The sequence below is a fragment of the Pristis pectinata genome, chromosome 3 (genome assembly GCF_009764475.1).
Source record: "Pristis pectinata isolate sPriPec2 chromosome 3, sPriPec2.1.pri, whole genome shotgun sequence".
Classification (NCBI taxonomy): domain Eukaryota; kingdom Metazoa; phylum Chordata; class Chondrichthyes; order Rhinopristiformes; family Pristidae; genus Pristis; species Pristis pectinata.
The window spans coordinates 98156025-98170047 of record NC_067407.1 but is presented as its reverse complement, the minus strand read 5'-3'; the positions used below and the strand labels follow the sequence as shown (position 1 = coordinate 98170047).

The window sequence follows — 14023 nt, the reverse complement described above, 5'->3', positions numbered from 1 at the left end:
TCACACAGACTCTAACAGCCATTAAAGTCCTGTTTGTAGGCAGGCCTTACTACTTTGTATCAGGGTGATTTAAGGTAGCAAGTGGATACAGGATGATCTAGAAATGTCCAGTCCGTAGCTGGCACGCAAGTCAGTGGCAACCATGGATGGCTAGTTGCTGGCAGCAAAGTTTACTCCATTAAAACTGATTGCAACTTTAAAAAACTGTCACAGAGTACAGCTTTCTACAGGTAATATACTTAAGTTACGCAAAAACAAAATTTAAAATCAATGTCTACAGATTTGAAAGTCTAGCCCATTTTTAGAAAAGTCAGCTTTTTCTTATATTTTAAAGCAGTACCATTTAAATCACACTACAGAATGCCTGTAAAGCTATTCAATTTCCATCATAAGCAAAATTAATTCTTTAAACATGCACAAAAAGAAACTAACTCATGACCCAAGTCAGTAGTCTAATTTACAAAAATACTGACTTCATTTTGGTCTACCCATGAAACAACTTCATTTTGGTCTACCCATGAAACAAAAAAACTATTAGAATGGTACAAAATTTTGGATATCTTTGGCAGAAAGGGAAAGAAGCTAGCTCCTATATTTTACGACTAGCATTAGCACAGTACCAATATTCACCATTCTCCCATGTGAAGGCATAGATTCTCCCATAGATATTGCTGGCCTTTTGCAAAAGTTACAAGCTTCATTAAACTAAATGGTTCCTATTAATAGTTAGTAGCAGCACCATGAAACAATTCTGTACTAAAACCAAGATGAAAACAAACAAGCTGCTATATCTCCAACAGTTTATAATATCAATGGTATAGGATTTAACATGCGAACACAATGTTCCATGAGGCAACTTGAAAATTAAAGAACACAATGACACATTAATTCAAAGAAAGGACAGAATTTAAATTCTGGTGTGTGTGTGTGTGTGTGTGTGTGTGTGTGTGATAAAGACATCACTTTTAGTGGTCCACAATGGGATAATTATGATATCATGACACAAAGAAATAATATTACTGCAGTCTGTGTATAGGTTTTGCCATGTGTAACCCCATTCCAAAGTAATTATCCCCAAGGGAAGTCTGTTAATTAAAGACTCCAAATTTTCAACATTTTGATGGGGCAATATGCGATAATTAATAGTAACCTTTCATTGTTCATAAAGATGCAATATCATGATTGCAATTCAATTGCTTCTGACTACATTTTGTAAAAGGTTCTCCCACATTGTGGTCATGATGAACAACTTTCCTATGGTTATGAGGAAGCAATAGGATTTGATTCCAAGAAGTTTAAGTAAGGAGAGTTCATCAAGGAAATCATTGCAGAACAGCTGAAGAAAGCAGCCAATCGAGATTTTCAAAGTTAATCATGAAATAAGCTAGTACATCTCTATTCCAGATGCATTCTCAATTGGGACAATTATAAACAGCTATTTTCAGTGCTAGAAATTGTATGAGAGTTTGAATTTGATGTCTCAAAAAATGCCATTTATATTAATAGCAAAAATGGCAGACAGTTTCTGGAGGTCATTTATAACATGTTAACTATTTTCAGTAATGGTATGCATCATTATGAACACAAGTAGACTATACAATGTACTATTAAGTCAAATTCATGTGTGAAGTTACTCATCCTGACCTGTGATAATTCATCCCTGATTACTTTTTAAAAAATGTGATTAAAAGCCAAACAAGCACATCTAAGAAATCTTAGATTTCTCACCTCTTCTGTATATGATTTTGTCAGCTGAACTGCAGACGTACTTTCTATTGCTATTACAATTAGGAAGTACTAAGCCTAGTCAGGGGGAAAATATTTAATATATTTTCATATACTTATGTATTTAAATAAAACAATTAAATATTTTAAATATTAAATATTTAATTGTACTGTGTACCAATGATGTACACAGAAATCAGCCTTCCAACCACTTCCAAACGTACTGATATCTACAAGCAGCAATAGTTTTTGAAAAAAGATTGGGCTGTGTAAACATAGACTGTTCTGTACTGAAACACCAGCTGCATTGTCACAGCTGGCAGCTACCTAAGGAACTATGGAAACATTGCCATTTTGTACAAGACAATGTTTGGATCCTGTATGCAAATATATTTGTACATGTATGCAAATATTTGTTCAATACTAGGACAGAGTAAAATATGACATGATCTTATGACATTCTGATATGGTTTGACTAAATGTATAGGGCCACTTTGTTCCCACCTGAAGATCGTCGAGACAAAAGGCTACTTAATTGGATTCCAATCATCTCAAGTTGAAACAATAAATGGGAGAACCACTAAACATTACAAAGTGAAGATATTTGGCACCACTGAACCAGGCAATGGAGCAAGACACCTTGGAGTTGAGGTACTTTCTACCAATGAAGCACAGATAGGGAAAAAAAAACAATAGTTGAATGGGCCCCACGTCTCCAAATAATGCGCGAGTTTATGGGAGTTCCAGAATGGCTACTTTGCTACCTAGGCATACCAAACACAGCCTTGCTCAAAACTGACAGGCTATCAATCACCTGTCTTCATTGTCATTGAACCTAAAAAGTATGAAACTCAATGTACTGGAGTTTTGGAAAGATTCTTTGACTGATTACTCCTTCATGTTTTCTTATATTAAAGGCCTGTTACATTCAAAGTGCTGGGGTCTGAATGGCCTTTCAACCATGACCCTGATTAACCACAAAACATGTTTTGGAAACTAACTAAGAGTCCTTAAAACAGCTCAACAACACAAGGCAGAAATTAAGGCCAAATATATCAGGAAGATTTACACTCTGTGCTCAGTTAGCTAACATCAGCATCATAATTAACCCCAGCATCTTGGAATCAAGGAAGAAATTGATCAAGATCCCTGATCTTGAAAACCCTCAATATCCACTGTAATTTTTTGCTGTGGCAAGGAAAAGTTACAATATAGTTCTACTTATTGAGCTTGTCAATGTGACAAACCAAATTGCCTAATCCCCATTCACCTTCGATGAGCTACACAACCAATTATAATAATTAAAATGGAGTGTGTCAAAAGATCTGGCCAATAGCAAGTTAAAGGAAGTGGTCCACAGGTTGTCCTTGTATTGCTTACCTGGACACCATTTGCAGACCCTCTGAATTGTGCCATCTTTAATCAACTGGCATAAAATGTAACAATATACAGTCAAAAGTACATTTTGAGACTCCACTTTCAGCGCAGAAATTCTACTTCATTCTCATACTACAAATCAAGGGAAGAACAATTAGGGTATATTTAGTTGATGTACATATATAATGTACATAGTTGAATAATATTCTAATATTATGTTGTTTCAGCTATGCAATGCAAACTCCAATAATTGTTAGAACATGTGTTGTAGTACCATGCGCAACCAACCAGGAAAATACTACAGTCTATCTTAATCTACTGAAAGGTTAGAAAGAAAACTGCAACTCATTTTGGCATTTTCAGGACTGAGAAGAAAAATCACCCACAACTTCTGTTCCTGATTACTACGTAGTGACCTCTGCTGGAAAGTATACTCAGTATCATAGAGTTATACAGCATGGAAAAAGGCCCTTTGGCCCAACTCATCCATGCCAGCCAAGATGCCACATCAAAGCTAGTCCCATATCCCCCTAAAACTTTCCTAACCATGAAGTTGTCCAAATGTCTTTTAAATAATGTTATTGTACCTGCCTCAACTACTTCCTCCGGCAGCTCATTCCATATACACACCACCCTCTGCATGAAGAAGTTGCCCCTCAGATCCCATTTAAATCTTTCCCCTCTCACCTTAAACCTCCGTCCTCTCGTTTTTGGTTGCCTTTCCCCAGGAAAATAAACACCCTATCTATGACCCTCATGATTTTATACACCTCTATAAAGTCACCCCTCAGCCTCCTATGTTCAAAGGAATAAAACTCTAGCCTGCCCAATCTCTCCCCATAATTCAGGCCCTCAAGTTCTGGCAACATTCTTGTAAATCTTCTTTGCACTCTTTCCAGCTTAATGATGTCTTTCCTATAACAGGGTGACCAAAACTGTACATAAAACTCCAAGTGTGGCTGAAACATAACTCCCAATTCCTACACTCAGTGCCCCAATTGATGAAAGCAGTATGTCAAAAGCCTTCTTCACCATCTCGTCTACCTGACGCCACTTCCAGCAAACTTACTACTTGTACAATGAGGGAAGACAACATTTACTCAGTTGTGACTTCTGTAAGGTAAACCACCTGCCCAACACTAAATATCCAGACTGAGATACAACACATTTAATTAAAAGAAAGAGCATTTAGTAAATAAAATTGTATCTTAGTGTACAGTAGGAACAATGAACCAGCAATAGTGCACTTAAATTAGTTTATGTTAATACAAAACCAACTTTGTTTTGTACTGGTACTAAGTTTCAATCCAACTATCTGAAGGTTATTGCTGGACATGGGAAGTCAAAAGTGATTCCCCATCATTACTACCTTTACACAATGCAAAGTTTCATGGCACTAAAACAACAGATATGATGTAATGGTACCCCAAAACTTTTCAATACAACCTGTAATTTAATCATGATTTAATTCCTGCAAAGCAATTATCCTATTTCACAGTTATCTTAACAAAATGCAAACCGTAAAACAACTACTGTATAGGTTATATTGTAACTACAGCAATAAAAAGCCAATGATCATCAAAACATCTTAGGCCCCTGTGGAAACAGATTTCAATCAGAAAACTTATGCATTGCATTTTGGGAGATTTATGGATATTTTTAAATATAATCAGACAAAAAAAAATTACCACAGAGCAGGAATTCCTTGTCCAGGTCTATTCCCAAACTTTTTTTTATGTTATACTTGTGTAGACATGATTATTCCTTTTCCACTATTTTAGAAAATTATATATTTAAAATAGATGAGAAAAGAGATTATCTTCAGTACATTATATTCAGTTGTTACTTATTACCAAATAAGTTGATTCTGTGGTCTTGTTATGACATTTCAATTCTGAACAATATTTCATCTGAATTACAAACTAATACTTCACTTGATTTACTGCAGTCCATATCCTATTTAATCTAGCAATCTGACAAGTGCTACTTAGTGTACAGTAAGAACAATGAACCAGCAATAGTACACTTAAATTTATGTTGTTCTATACTCAGCTCAAGTTGTCTTTTATTCCTTCTTCCTTGACAGTCCTTCCAAATCAAAGATGACTTCTTCTTACTTTCACTCTGCTTTAGCAGTGCTGAATAACTGCAGTAACAACATAGGCATTTTCTGACCATCTTCCACTGAGAAAGTCATTGCCATGGTACTTCTACACTGCCTCCTCCCAGTGGCTGAAGAACTGCTCCCTGAATTACAGTTTGGACTAAGTTGAGGGACAGTGGGCATGCATGGCCTTCACTACACAACAACTCCAAGAAAGATCCAGGGAGCAGCATCGACCACTTTTAATCTCACTAAACTCAAACTCTCAATCGGGATGCACTGTGGAACACCCACCTCAAATTTGAATGCCCACAGAAATTTGTCTCCATCATAATGTTTGCTGCACAACAGCATACAAGCCACAATATCAACCAATGGGCCTACAATAGAGCTAACTGCAGTGAAGACCAGTATCAGTAGAGCACTGTATATGAATACAGATGTACAAATGAAGGCAGGTATTAAACTCCAAGTAAGTACCAAGTGCATTATTTACTGAATTTAAAAGTGCAAATCCACCCCATGTGTAATAAGCTTTTTTTATTTTACAAATACCTGATTATCCTAAAGTGACCACTGCTGGCCAACTATATTGTAGTTTTACAATAAAACAACAAACCAGCCATGAAGAAAATATGACATGCCTTGCCTCTTTTTTAAAAAAAAATCTTAATTTGTATTGCTGATAGCTTAAACATTATATTTCAAACATGATGCTACCAAGTTAAGTATCTTTTCCAATAAATACAAGAGAGATCATGATCCATGATGCAAGTAATGTTACATGATCCAGAGTTGCATGCTATGTTGGCAGCGGAAGCGTGGCGACACTTGTGGGCTGCCCCCAGAACACTACGCAAAAGATGCATTTCACTGTGTTTTGATGTACATGTGACTAATAAAGATACCTTATCTTAATTCTGTGGGTAGGCTGGTTAAATTAACTTTGGCAAAGTATTTGTATATATGTGCAAATTAATCCAATTCCTAGGTGCATTGCTGAGAATCACACAAAAGGTAATCATTTGCATTCATCACTCTACCTCATCAAGTAAAAAGCAACAGAACCAAGGGTTTGTTAAATAAACTAACTTAAAAAATGTTAGAATTACATAAGGACTAGCATCATTTTCATAAATGAGTGCAATAACCAGCTTTTCATTACATGAAAAATATTGCAATAACAGCTATTATTCTCCTACACAATGTATGCAAATACACAATCAAATCACAAACATCAAAAATCAGTGCCAACAATCTCTCCCCCTTTCAGGACAAAGTATTCACCAAGTTTTCTTGAAGTCACTTCTTAAATATACATATGATTTTCTCTTTCATTTAAAATAAAATCTTGCACGTTTAGGGAGCAATCAAACACCCTTGAAAAACTGAACAAAAATATTTCGGGAATCCAAAACATTGACTGTCCATTTCCCTCCACAGATGCTGCCTGACCCACTGAATTCCACTAGCAGTTTATTTTGTTCTCCAGATTCCAGCATCTGCAGTCTCCTGTGTCTCCATCTTAAGTTTCCGTCAAGATTAAATGTTGCTGATATGATGCACTATATGCATTCTTGAGAAGAATGAAAGTCTGCTCTTCCTGTACCGAACCATGGCTTGCAATTAAACCATGGGATACTTAAATAAAAGAATTAACCTAGTTATTTTTGAACAAAATAATGGGCAGGAAATTCAGGCAAACGTAATACAAATCTGCCCACTGGCATCTTGTGGCAAATATTTGGGCCAAAAATAAGTTTATAATTTGATAGAGTTTTCAAAAGTAGAGAAAACTTTGAAAATCAACCATATGATCCTTTCAACCTTGGTTACTTCATCCACTCTCACTTTCAGAAATAAAATTCTCTTGTTGCTGGCAACTTCTTTTAGAATTAAATGTTTTTCTAATAACAGTTTTATTGCATTATATTACCAATGTGAAGACAACTTATAACAAACTTTTCAGGTAACCAACACCTTATGTGCTCCTCCCTCACACATTCACCTGTCCACCTAGATTTCTTCTCCCTTTGTTCATCTCCCTCATCCCCATCCCATCTGGTTCACCAAACATCCACCAGCCTCTATCTGACTCCACCTCATACTGCTACATAATGGCAATCTTTTCCCTTGCAGGTCTTGACCCAAAATTTCAACTTACACCTTTTGGCTCCACACATTCTGCTTGACCCAGAGTTCTTCCACCATTCCATTCTTTGCATAGAAAAATCTTTACTCTTTTTGAAAACCAGAACACATGTAAAGTAATTATTAATCCAAAGATATCTACGTTTAATTGATCTTTCCTTGCAAATTTAATCACTGCCAATATAAAACTTCTGGGGAAGACTCTGGGCCAAATAAACCACCACAATTTCTGGATTTATAGACTTCCATCAAAACTGAAATACTGAAAACTGGAACGAAATTAAAACCATATCAACTGAAAAAAAAATCACTATTACACTATGGATACTTCCATTTACTCTCTTAAAAGGCAATTCTTTCACTTCTAATCTTCGTTCCCAGGCAACAAATTCAATAAATTACTGCTTTAATGACAACATAAAACTAAGGCAAACTCTTTGAAACATCAGGAAATTCATCCACACCCGAGGCTCTGGACACTATCCAACTATTTACAAACAAATCGAGTTTGCCAAGTGTGAAATAAATTTGACTTCACATCTTCGCCATGTGATAAAGACTTAGTGCACAAGAGCTGTGCACTCCTTCCCATTTCTCAGTAGCCCGGCAAGCCACCGATCGTTTTTGGGGAGTGCCAGCCGATTACAGCTTGATGTCTCTTGTTTGAACGGAGACAGTCGTGTCCCGGGGTCAGGAAGTTTACACAAGACACTTCCATTCGCGGTGCGATGACTGTAGTCTTTGCTCACCCTCCCCACTCGGTTAAGATGAAATTGGACGCTACTTCGTAGATAGAATAAAGACTTACGAACACACCTCTGCGCCGATACAAGAATCTCAGAGTGGTTTTGCCCTCCTCCATGAAGCGGCAATGACCAGAGAAGAGAGCGGGTTGCAGCCCATTGAAGACGGAGGGGGAGCAGCGAGAAGCCCAGCCAGTCCACGAGCAAAGACTCGGGCGGAGTTAGGGCTGCAATCCGCCCAGCATCGCCGGAACTGTGCCACTGAGGGTAGTCCCTGTCACAAAGACATCTCGTCATCCCTCCCACCCAAGCCGCCACTCCCCACCCCCCCACCCGGGATCCCGTCCCCAAACCCAAAACACAGCCTGTCCGGTAGCCACTCCCGCATGCCCACCCACTCACCCCGATCCAGGGCACACACCTCCGCCCTCACCCACCACCAGTGAACCCCCCAGCTGGCCTCACTCACCACCGCTGAACCCCTCACCCGGCCTCACCCACCACCGCTGAACCCCTCACCCACCACTGAACCCCCCCAGTCGGCCTCACTCACCACCACTGAACCCCCCCCCCCAAGCCGGCCTCACCCACCACCACTGAACCCCCCCCCCCCCAGCAGGCCTCACCCACCACCACAGACCCCCTCCCCCAGCCGGCCTCACCGACCACCACTGAACCCCCCGCCCCCCAAGCCGGCCTCACCGACCACCACTGAACCCCCCGCCCCCCAAGCCGGCCTCACCCACTGAACCCCCCGCCCCCCAAGCCGGCCTCACCCACCACCACTGAACCCCCCCCCCCCAGCCGGCCTCACCCACCACCACTGAACCCCCCCCCCCCCAGCCGGCCTCACCCACCACCACTGAACCCCTCACCCACCACTGAACCCCCAAGTCGGCCTCACCCACCACCACTGAACCCCCCCCCCCAGCCGGCCTCACCCACCACCACTGAACCCCTCACCCACCACTGAACCCCCAAGTCGGCCTCACCCACCACCGCTGAACCCCCCCCTCACCCTGACCTTTACACCTTTACCCCTCCTTCCATTATCAACAATCTTTTCCCGCTGCTCCAGGCCTACCTAGGCACGTTACCTATCCTGGAGACGGGAACATCAGCTCACCCAATGACTCCAACCACCCACTGTCATCATTCAACACCTTCTCACCATCTCAGCACAGCACAGATCCACCCACCTCCTTCAAGCAAGACTACTTTCACCCATTAAACCAGGGCATCAGAGCCATTGCAAGCAAATTCCTCACCTCCCCAACACCTCTTTCTATATAACACTCATCCACCCCCAGGTTCACCCCATCATCCCAGCCTACCACATTCCTCTTCAACCCCCTGCACATCCCACCTTACCCAAGATCATCAAGCCTACCCCACCACATCTAACACACAACACTCAATCAACACCATTCCTCCGAACTAGCCTATCCACACCACTCCAGACTCACCCCCTCTAAGCACGCTCTGGTCTGGACATCTCCCCTCACCCTATCCTCACTGCAGGCTTGCACCTCTCTCACCCCAAACTTGGCCCCTTCCACACTCACCCACTTGGTTATCTCTGCTCATCCCATCTTTTGGACTTGCAACCTCCCCATTCCTTTCAGGCAATCCTCCAATAGTCCTCTGGACTTGTTCCTCCTCACCAACTCCACACACTATTCCACCACTCCATCCAAACCTACCCCTTTCCATATTATATCCCACGTTTTTCCAGCCTTACCCTCTCTCTGCCTTCTCCCTCTACCGTCCTTCTGGGCTCACACACTCGAGTGCCCATCTCCCATCATCCATACAGCCCCCTTCATACCCTACCCCAATTCCTTCTGGGCGCAACAGTTCCTCCAGCCACACTCCTCCACGCCCAATCAACTCGACCCCTCCCACAAGCTCACCCCCTCTCCATAGTGCCCCCATCTAGACTCACGCCCTCCCTGTATGCCACTGCGGGGCTCATCCTACACCCCATGCCCCAGCTGTGAGCGCCACACATTCAACAAGCCCCCCCCCCCCCGTCAGCCTGGCCCGCCCCTCCTCCATCCCGCCCAGTTTCACCCCACCACACCTCCCCATCCCAACGAGGCCCAGTCCATCGCACCCTCCCTCCCCCTTTCATCCCAGGCCAGCAATTCACCCGCGGGCCTAGCCCACCGCATTACCCCTCCTTCCCCACCCCACCCCACTACCCACCCACCAGGCCCAGCCGCCCCATCCACGCCCTGGGCGAGCCCACCTAACGCTTCCCTCCAAACCACCGGACAGGCCCGCCCTCCCACCAGCCCGCCATTAGGCGGCCGAGCCCGGCCACCGGGACCGCCCATGTCACGGCGACTCAGTAGGCAAACTAACGCCCGGAGGCTGAGGTAACCGCGGGAGAGGCGCCGGCAGGACGTACAGCAGGTGTAGAGGCAGTTGGCGAATCTCCGAAAGCAGCCGGTGAAGGCTCCGTCTCCCATGCCTGCCCGCCGCTGCCGCTCGCTCGGTGCCGGTTGGAGGTCGGGGGTGAGCGCCCCGGCTGCGGTTCCGTCTGCCGCTGCCCTGAAGCCCGCTTCCTCCTCGCAAGCCGGCCGGCAGGAGAAGGAGGAAAGTGCTGGAAGGGCGGTCGCTACCGGTGCTAGTGAGGGGCGGGCAACATCTGCACACCGGCTATGTGGGCGCTGCTGCCGCCGCCCGGGAGGGGGCGGGGACCAGCCGAGGAGCGAGAGGAGGGAGCAATCCAAGTCTTGGAGGAGCCTCCTCAGCAATGGCCATCGCCTCCCTGCTGTATTGGGGGTAATTTCAAGATAAATCCAACATGCCGAGGATGCTGCCAGTCTGAAACGGCAACAGAAATGCTGGGATTGCTTCTCAAGTCGGGCAACATCTACAGAAAGAAGAATGGTTAACGTTACAAGTCCACGACCTTTCGCCAAATTTTAATTTTAACTCTGCCTTCCCTTCTTTCTCAGTTTCTTTAAATCGTGATTATTGTCTCCCATCAACGGGTTAACAAAAAGCAGATGTGACCACGGGTAGAAAGACTGCGGTTCATTCATTATTTTCTCTTGTTTTTGGAAAAAAGTTCCAACAAAGTTACTTAACGCGAGAGAAAATAGTAAATTCTTTTTTGTTTTCTATTTCAGGGTCGGTTTCCATGGAATGATGCCCACTGGCGAAATCAAAACCACATTAAATTACTGCAATGAATCAGTTCAATTTAACCAAAGAAATGTGAGAAACACGAGCGGGCCTTTTTTTTATTTTCATTCATCAATCTTTGGTCATACATGGGATAGTTCTAAATAAATGACTGGGAATGAGGCATTTCATCCGCATACAGCAGGCGTCAGAGACTGCTACCACCAGTTTGCAAGGCTGTTCTAATTATTTTACGTCCCTGTTCAGTCCTTTGCAAAGAACGGCTTTCTTTTTATCTGAAAGTGCTACAGTGTGATCACATCGTGTAATATACAGAATGCGACAAACACGGTCAATATAGTTAGTAAATACATATGGATTTATACAAGATACTCACCCCATGAGAGAACAGGGAGGGCGAGGAATTAATCGTAACCAAGTACACATGAACATCATGACTCAACATTTTACACAGGGCTTACGTTACGCAAAGAGCAGGCACCCCGACAGCCAAACTTAAGCCCTCAGAGCTCTGCTTTAATAAGCGCGAATCACTTCACTCAAACATGCATCGTGCCTGGTTAAAATTGCGTGCTCTGCAAATTTAAAGTTAATGGTCCCCTTTTCCCAAAAAATATTACGAATTTCAATCCCTTAATTAAAATTTGTAATATCAACTTGTAATTTATTTTATGCGCTGGCCCAGCAGATATAAGAATAATAGTATTCGCTTTAAGTGCACTAAAATTGCATCAAGTTATTTTGGTAAGTTGTAGCAACAGCTTTGAATCTTGTCATATAACCCAGCACTGGTATACGTTTCTGGCACCAGATTTTTGTATCATCTTTACTAAACAAATCCCAAGGAATTGGGTGCACTCGTAATATCCTGTCTCCCAGTTTTTGGAAAAAAAAGGATAAATCGTCAGGATGCTGGATTACCAATGCAGCCGGTATTTTGTTTTAGTGCAAAACTTGTATCTATACACTCAGCGTTGTAATTCATTTTACTGTGACAAAAGAAACCGTAAGTTTCACTGTTGTGTTGGGGAGAGGCTGTCCAAGGGATTTCCTGCAGATGTGCTATTTACGTTTTACTGACGTATGTAAGGCCCCACGCAGTCTGTTATGGCATTAACTGCTTTTGGAGTGTATACCCTATCGTGTGGAAAATAAGACTCAAAGAGCGTCTGGAACAATAAGGAACAGTGTCCATTATCAAAAGACATAAAAGGAAAGACATGCTGTCCTGTATGCAGTCAGATTTTAAATAACTCAAAGTCACATTAATGGAAAACAACATCATTACATGATTATAATATGACGCTACTGATTTCTTGCAGTCATAGCAATGCGGTCGTATAATATGAAACCAAATTCAGGTATATAAAACTGTTATCATCCTAAACCCTACTTTTAGTCACAATTTGCTACATATCTACTCGCATAATTTCATAAAAATTCGTGTACTTTTGACCTTTTGGTTGAGTCAGTTTAGACTTCACGGCGTGACTATGGCAGGTATTCATTAGGTCATGCCATTAATTTAAACAAACAGTAATCTTGAATTTTTACGTATTGCACCTTCTAGCGACTAGTATGCTTATTATATGAATTAAAATAGTCTTCAGGCGGGTCCACCCAATTTTAAGTGCGGGTATTGCAGAGAGCAGTAATCATGCTAGAAGCTCACTTAATAATGCGAAAAATAATAAGTATGTTCCCATTTTGTATTTTAGCGAAGTATATAAATAAGTGAACAGTGCAATGCCACCGTAGTTATTAATAAGTATATCTTGTTATGTCCATTTTCCAAGTTTAGTATGCTCTGCCATACTGTATTGAAATACTGTAGTTAAAATGTCTTCCAGGGCTGGGGGATTTTTCCTTTAAATTATTTCGATCTGCGGGAGTCTCTCATTCACGTTTCCCTATTTTTGATGATACGTAAATAAACAACACCCAAATAAACTTAGTTTTAAAACAGATACCAACTAACATTTCAGCGTTATAAGCTTTGATCTGCATTAAACTCCATTATCCAAATAGTCTGAGACTAAAACACGCTCAACAAATATCAGAGTAAATGTGCTTTGTCGTTCAAATGCAGTCAATGATGAACAAATTACAAACCCCATTCATCCCCAATCCACCTGCAAATATTATAGCGCAATAAAATTATTTCGTTATAACAAGTTTCAACATTGCTGTTTACTATAAAGTACTAATTCATCTAACCAGATCAGTTTGTATTTTGGGAGTCGTACGAAACAATCACATCCATTTACCACTGTGCCCACGAGTCAGTGAGCAAATTTTCATTAACTTTACTTAAGAGTCAGAGGAAGAATAGCGAATACCTCGTGTCTGATCTGCCATGTATCTTTTAGTAAGTGTCACATATCCGAAAGCCCCGCTTTATGAAAAGTATATATTTACTGAAACTTAAGTCTCGTATCTTCCAATCATAATGAAATATCGAACTGTCCAGGAAACGAAATTATTCATGTAACCAATACCGTACTTTCAAAAATGTTATGGTAGGCAGCGTGTTTCAATTAGCATCTTGTCGGCATCCTTGGCTTTCCAATATAGTTACGGAATTCATATTAACTGAAGCATCAAATGCAGAAAAATCCAAATGTATAAACATTTCGAACTTGGCTCAGCTTAAGGTGCATCTCCAGTTTGTCTTGCAAACGTGCAAATGGCTGATTATAATGCCAATATAAGAAATGTTTTCCATATGGAAAACATCGACAAAGTTTATATCTGATAAAACTTCAAA

The 14023-nt window shown here is 41.7% G+C and overlaps 1 protein-coding gene across 3 annotated transcripts in view; it reads right to left on the bottom strand.

Annotated features, from left to right (window-relative positions):
• Nucleotides 1-14023, bottom strand: part of pde10a (phosphodiesterase 10A) — a 296991-nt gene that overhangs the window by 149048 nt on the left and 133920 nt on the right. Inside the window, exon 1 of one of the 3 annotated variants that reach the window (XM_052012875.1) lies at nucleotides 10514-10863. The exons of the other annotated variants lie outside the window; for them this stretch is intronic. Within the exon in view, the coding sequence (XP_051868835.1) occupies nucleotides 10514-10574 (61 nt within the window). The 5' untranslated portion in view covers nucleotides 10575-10863. Of the gene's footprint in view, nucleotides 1-10513; nucleotides 10864-14023 lie in introns of those variants that run through there. 3 annotated transcript variants of the gene reach the window in all.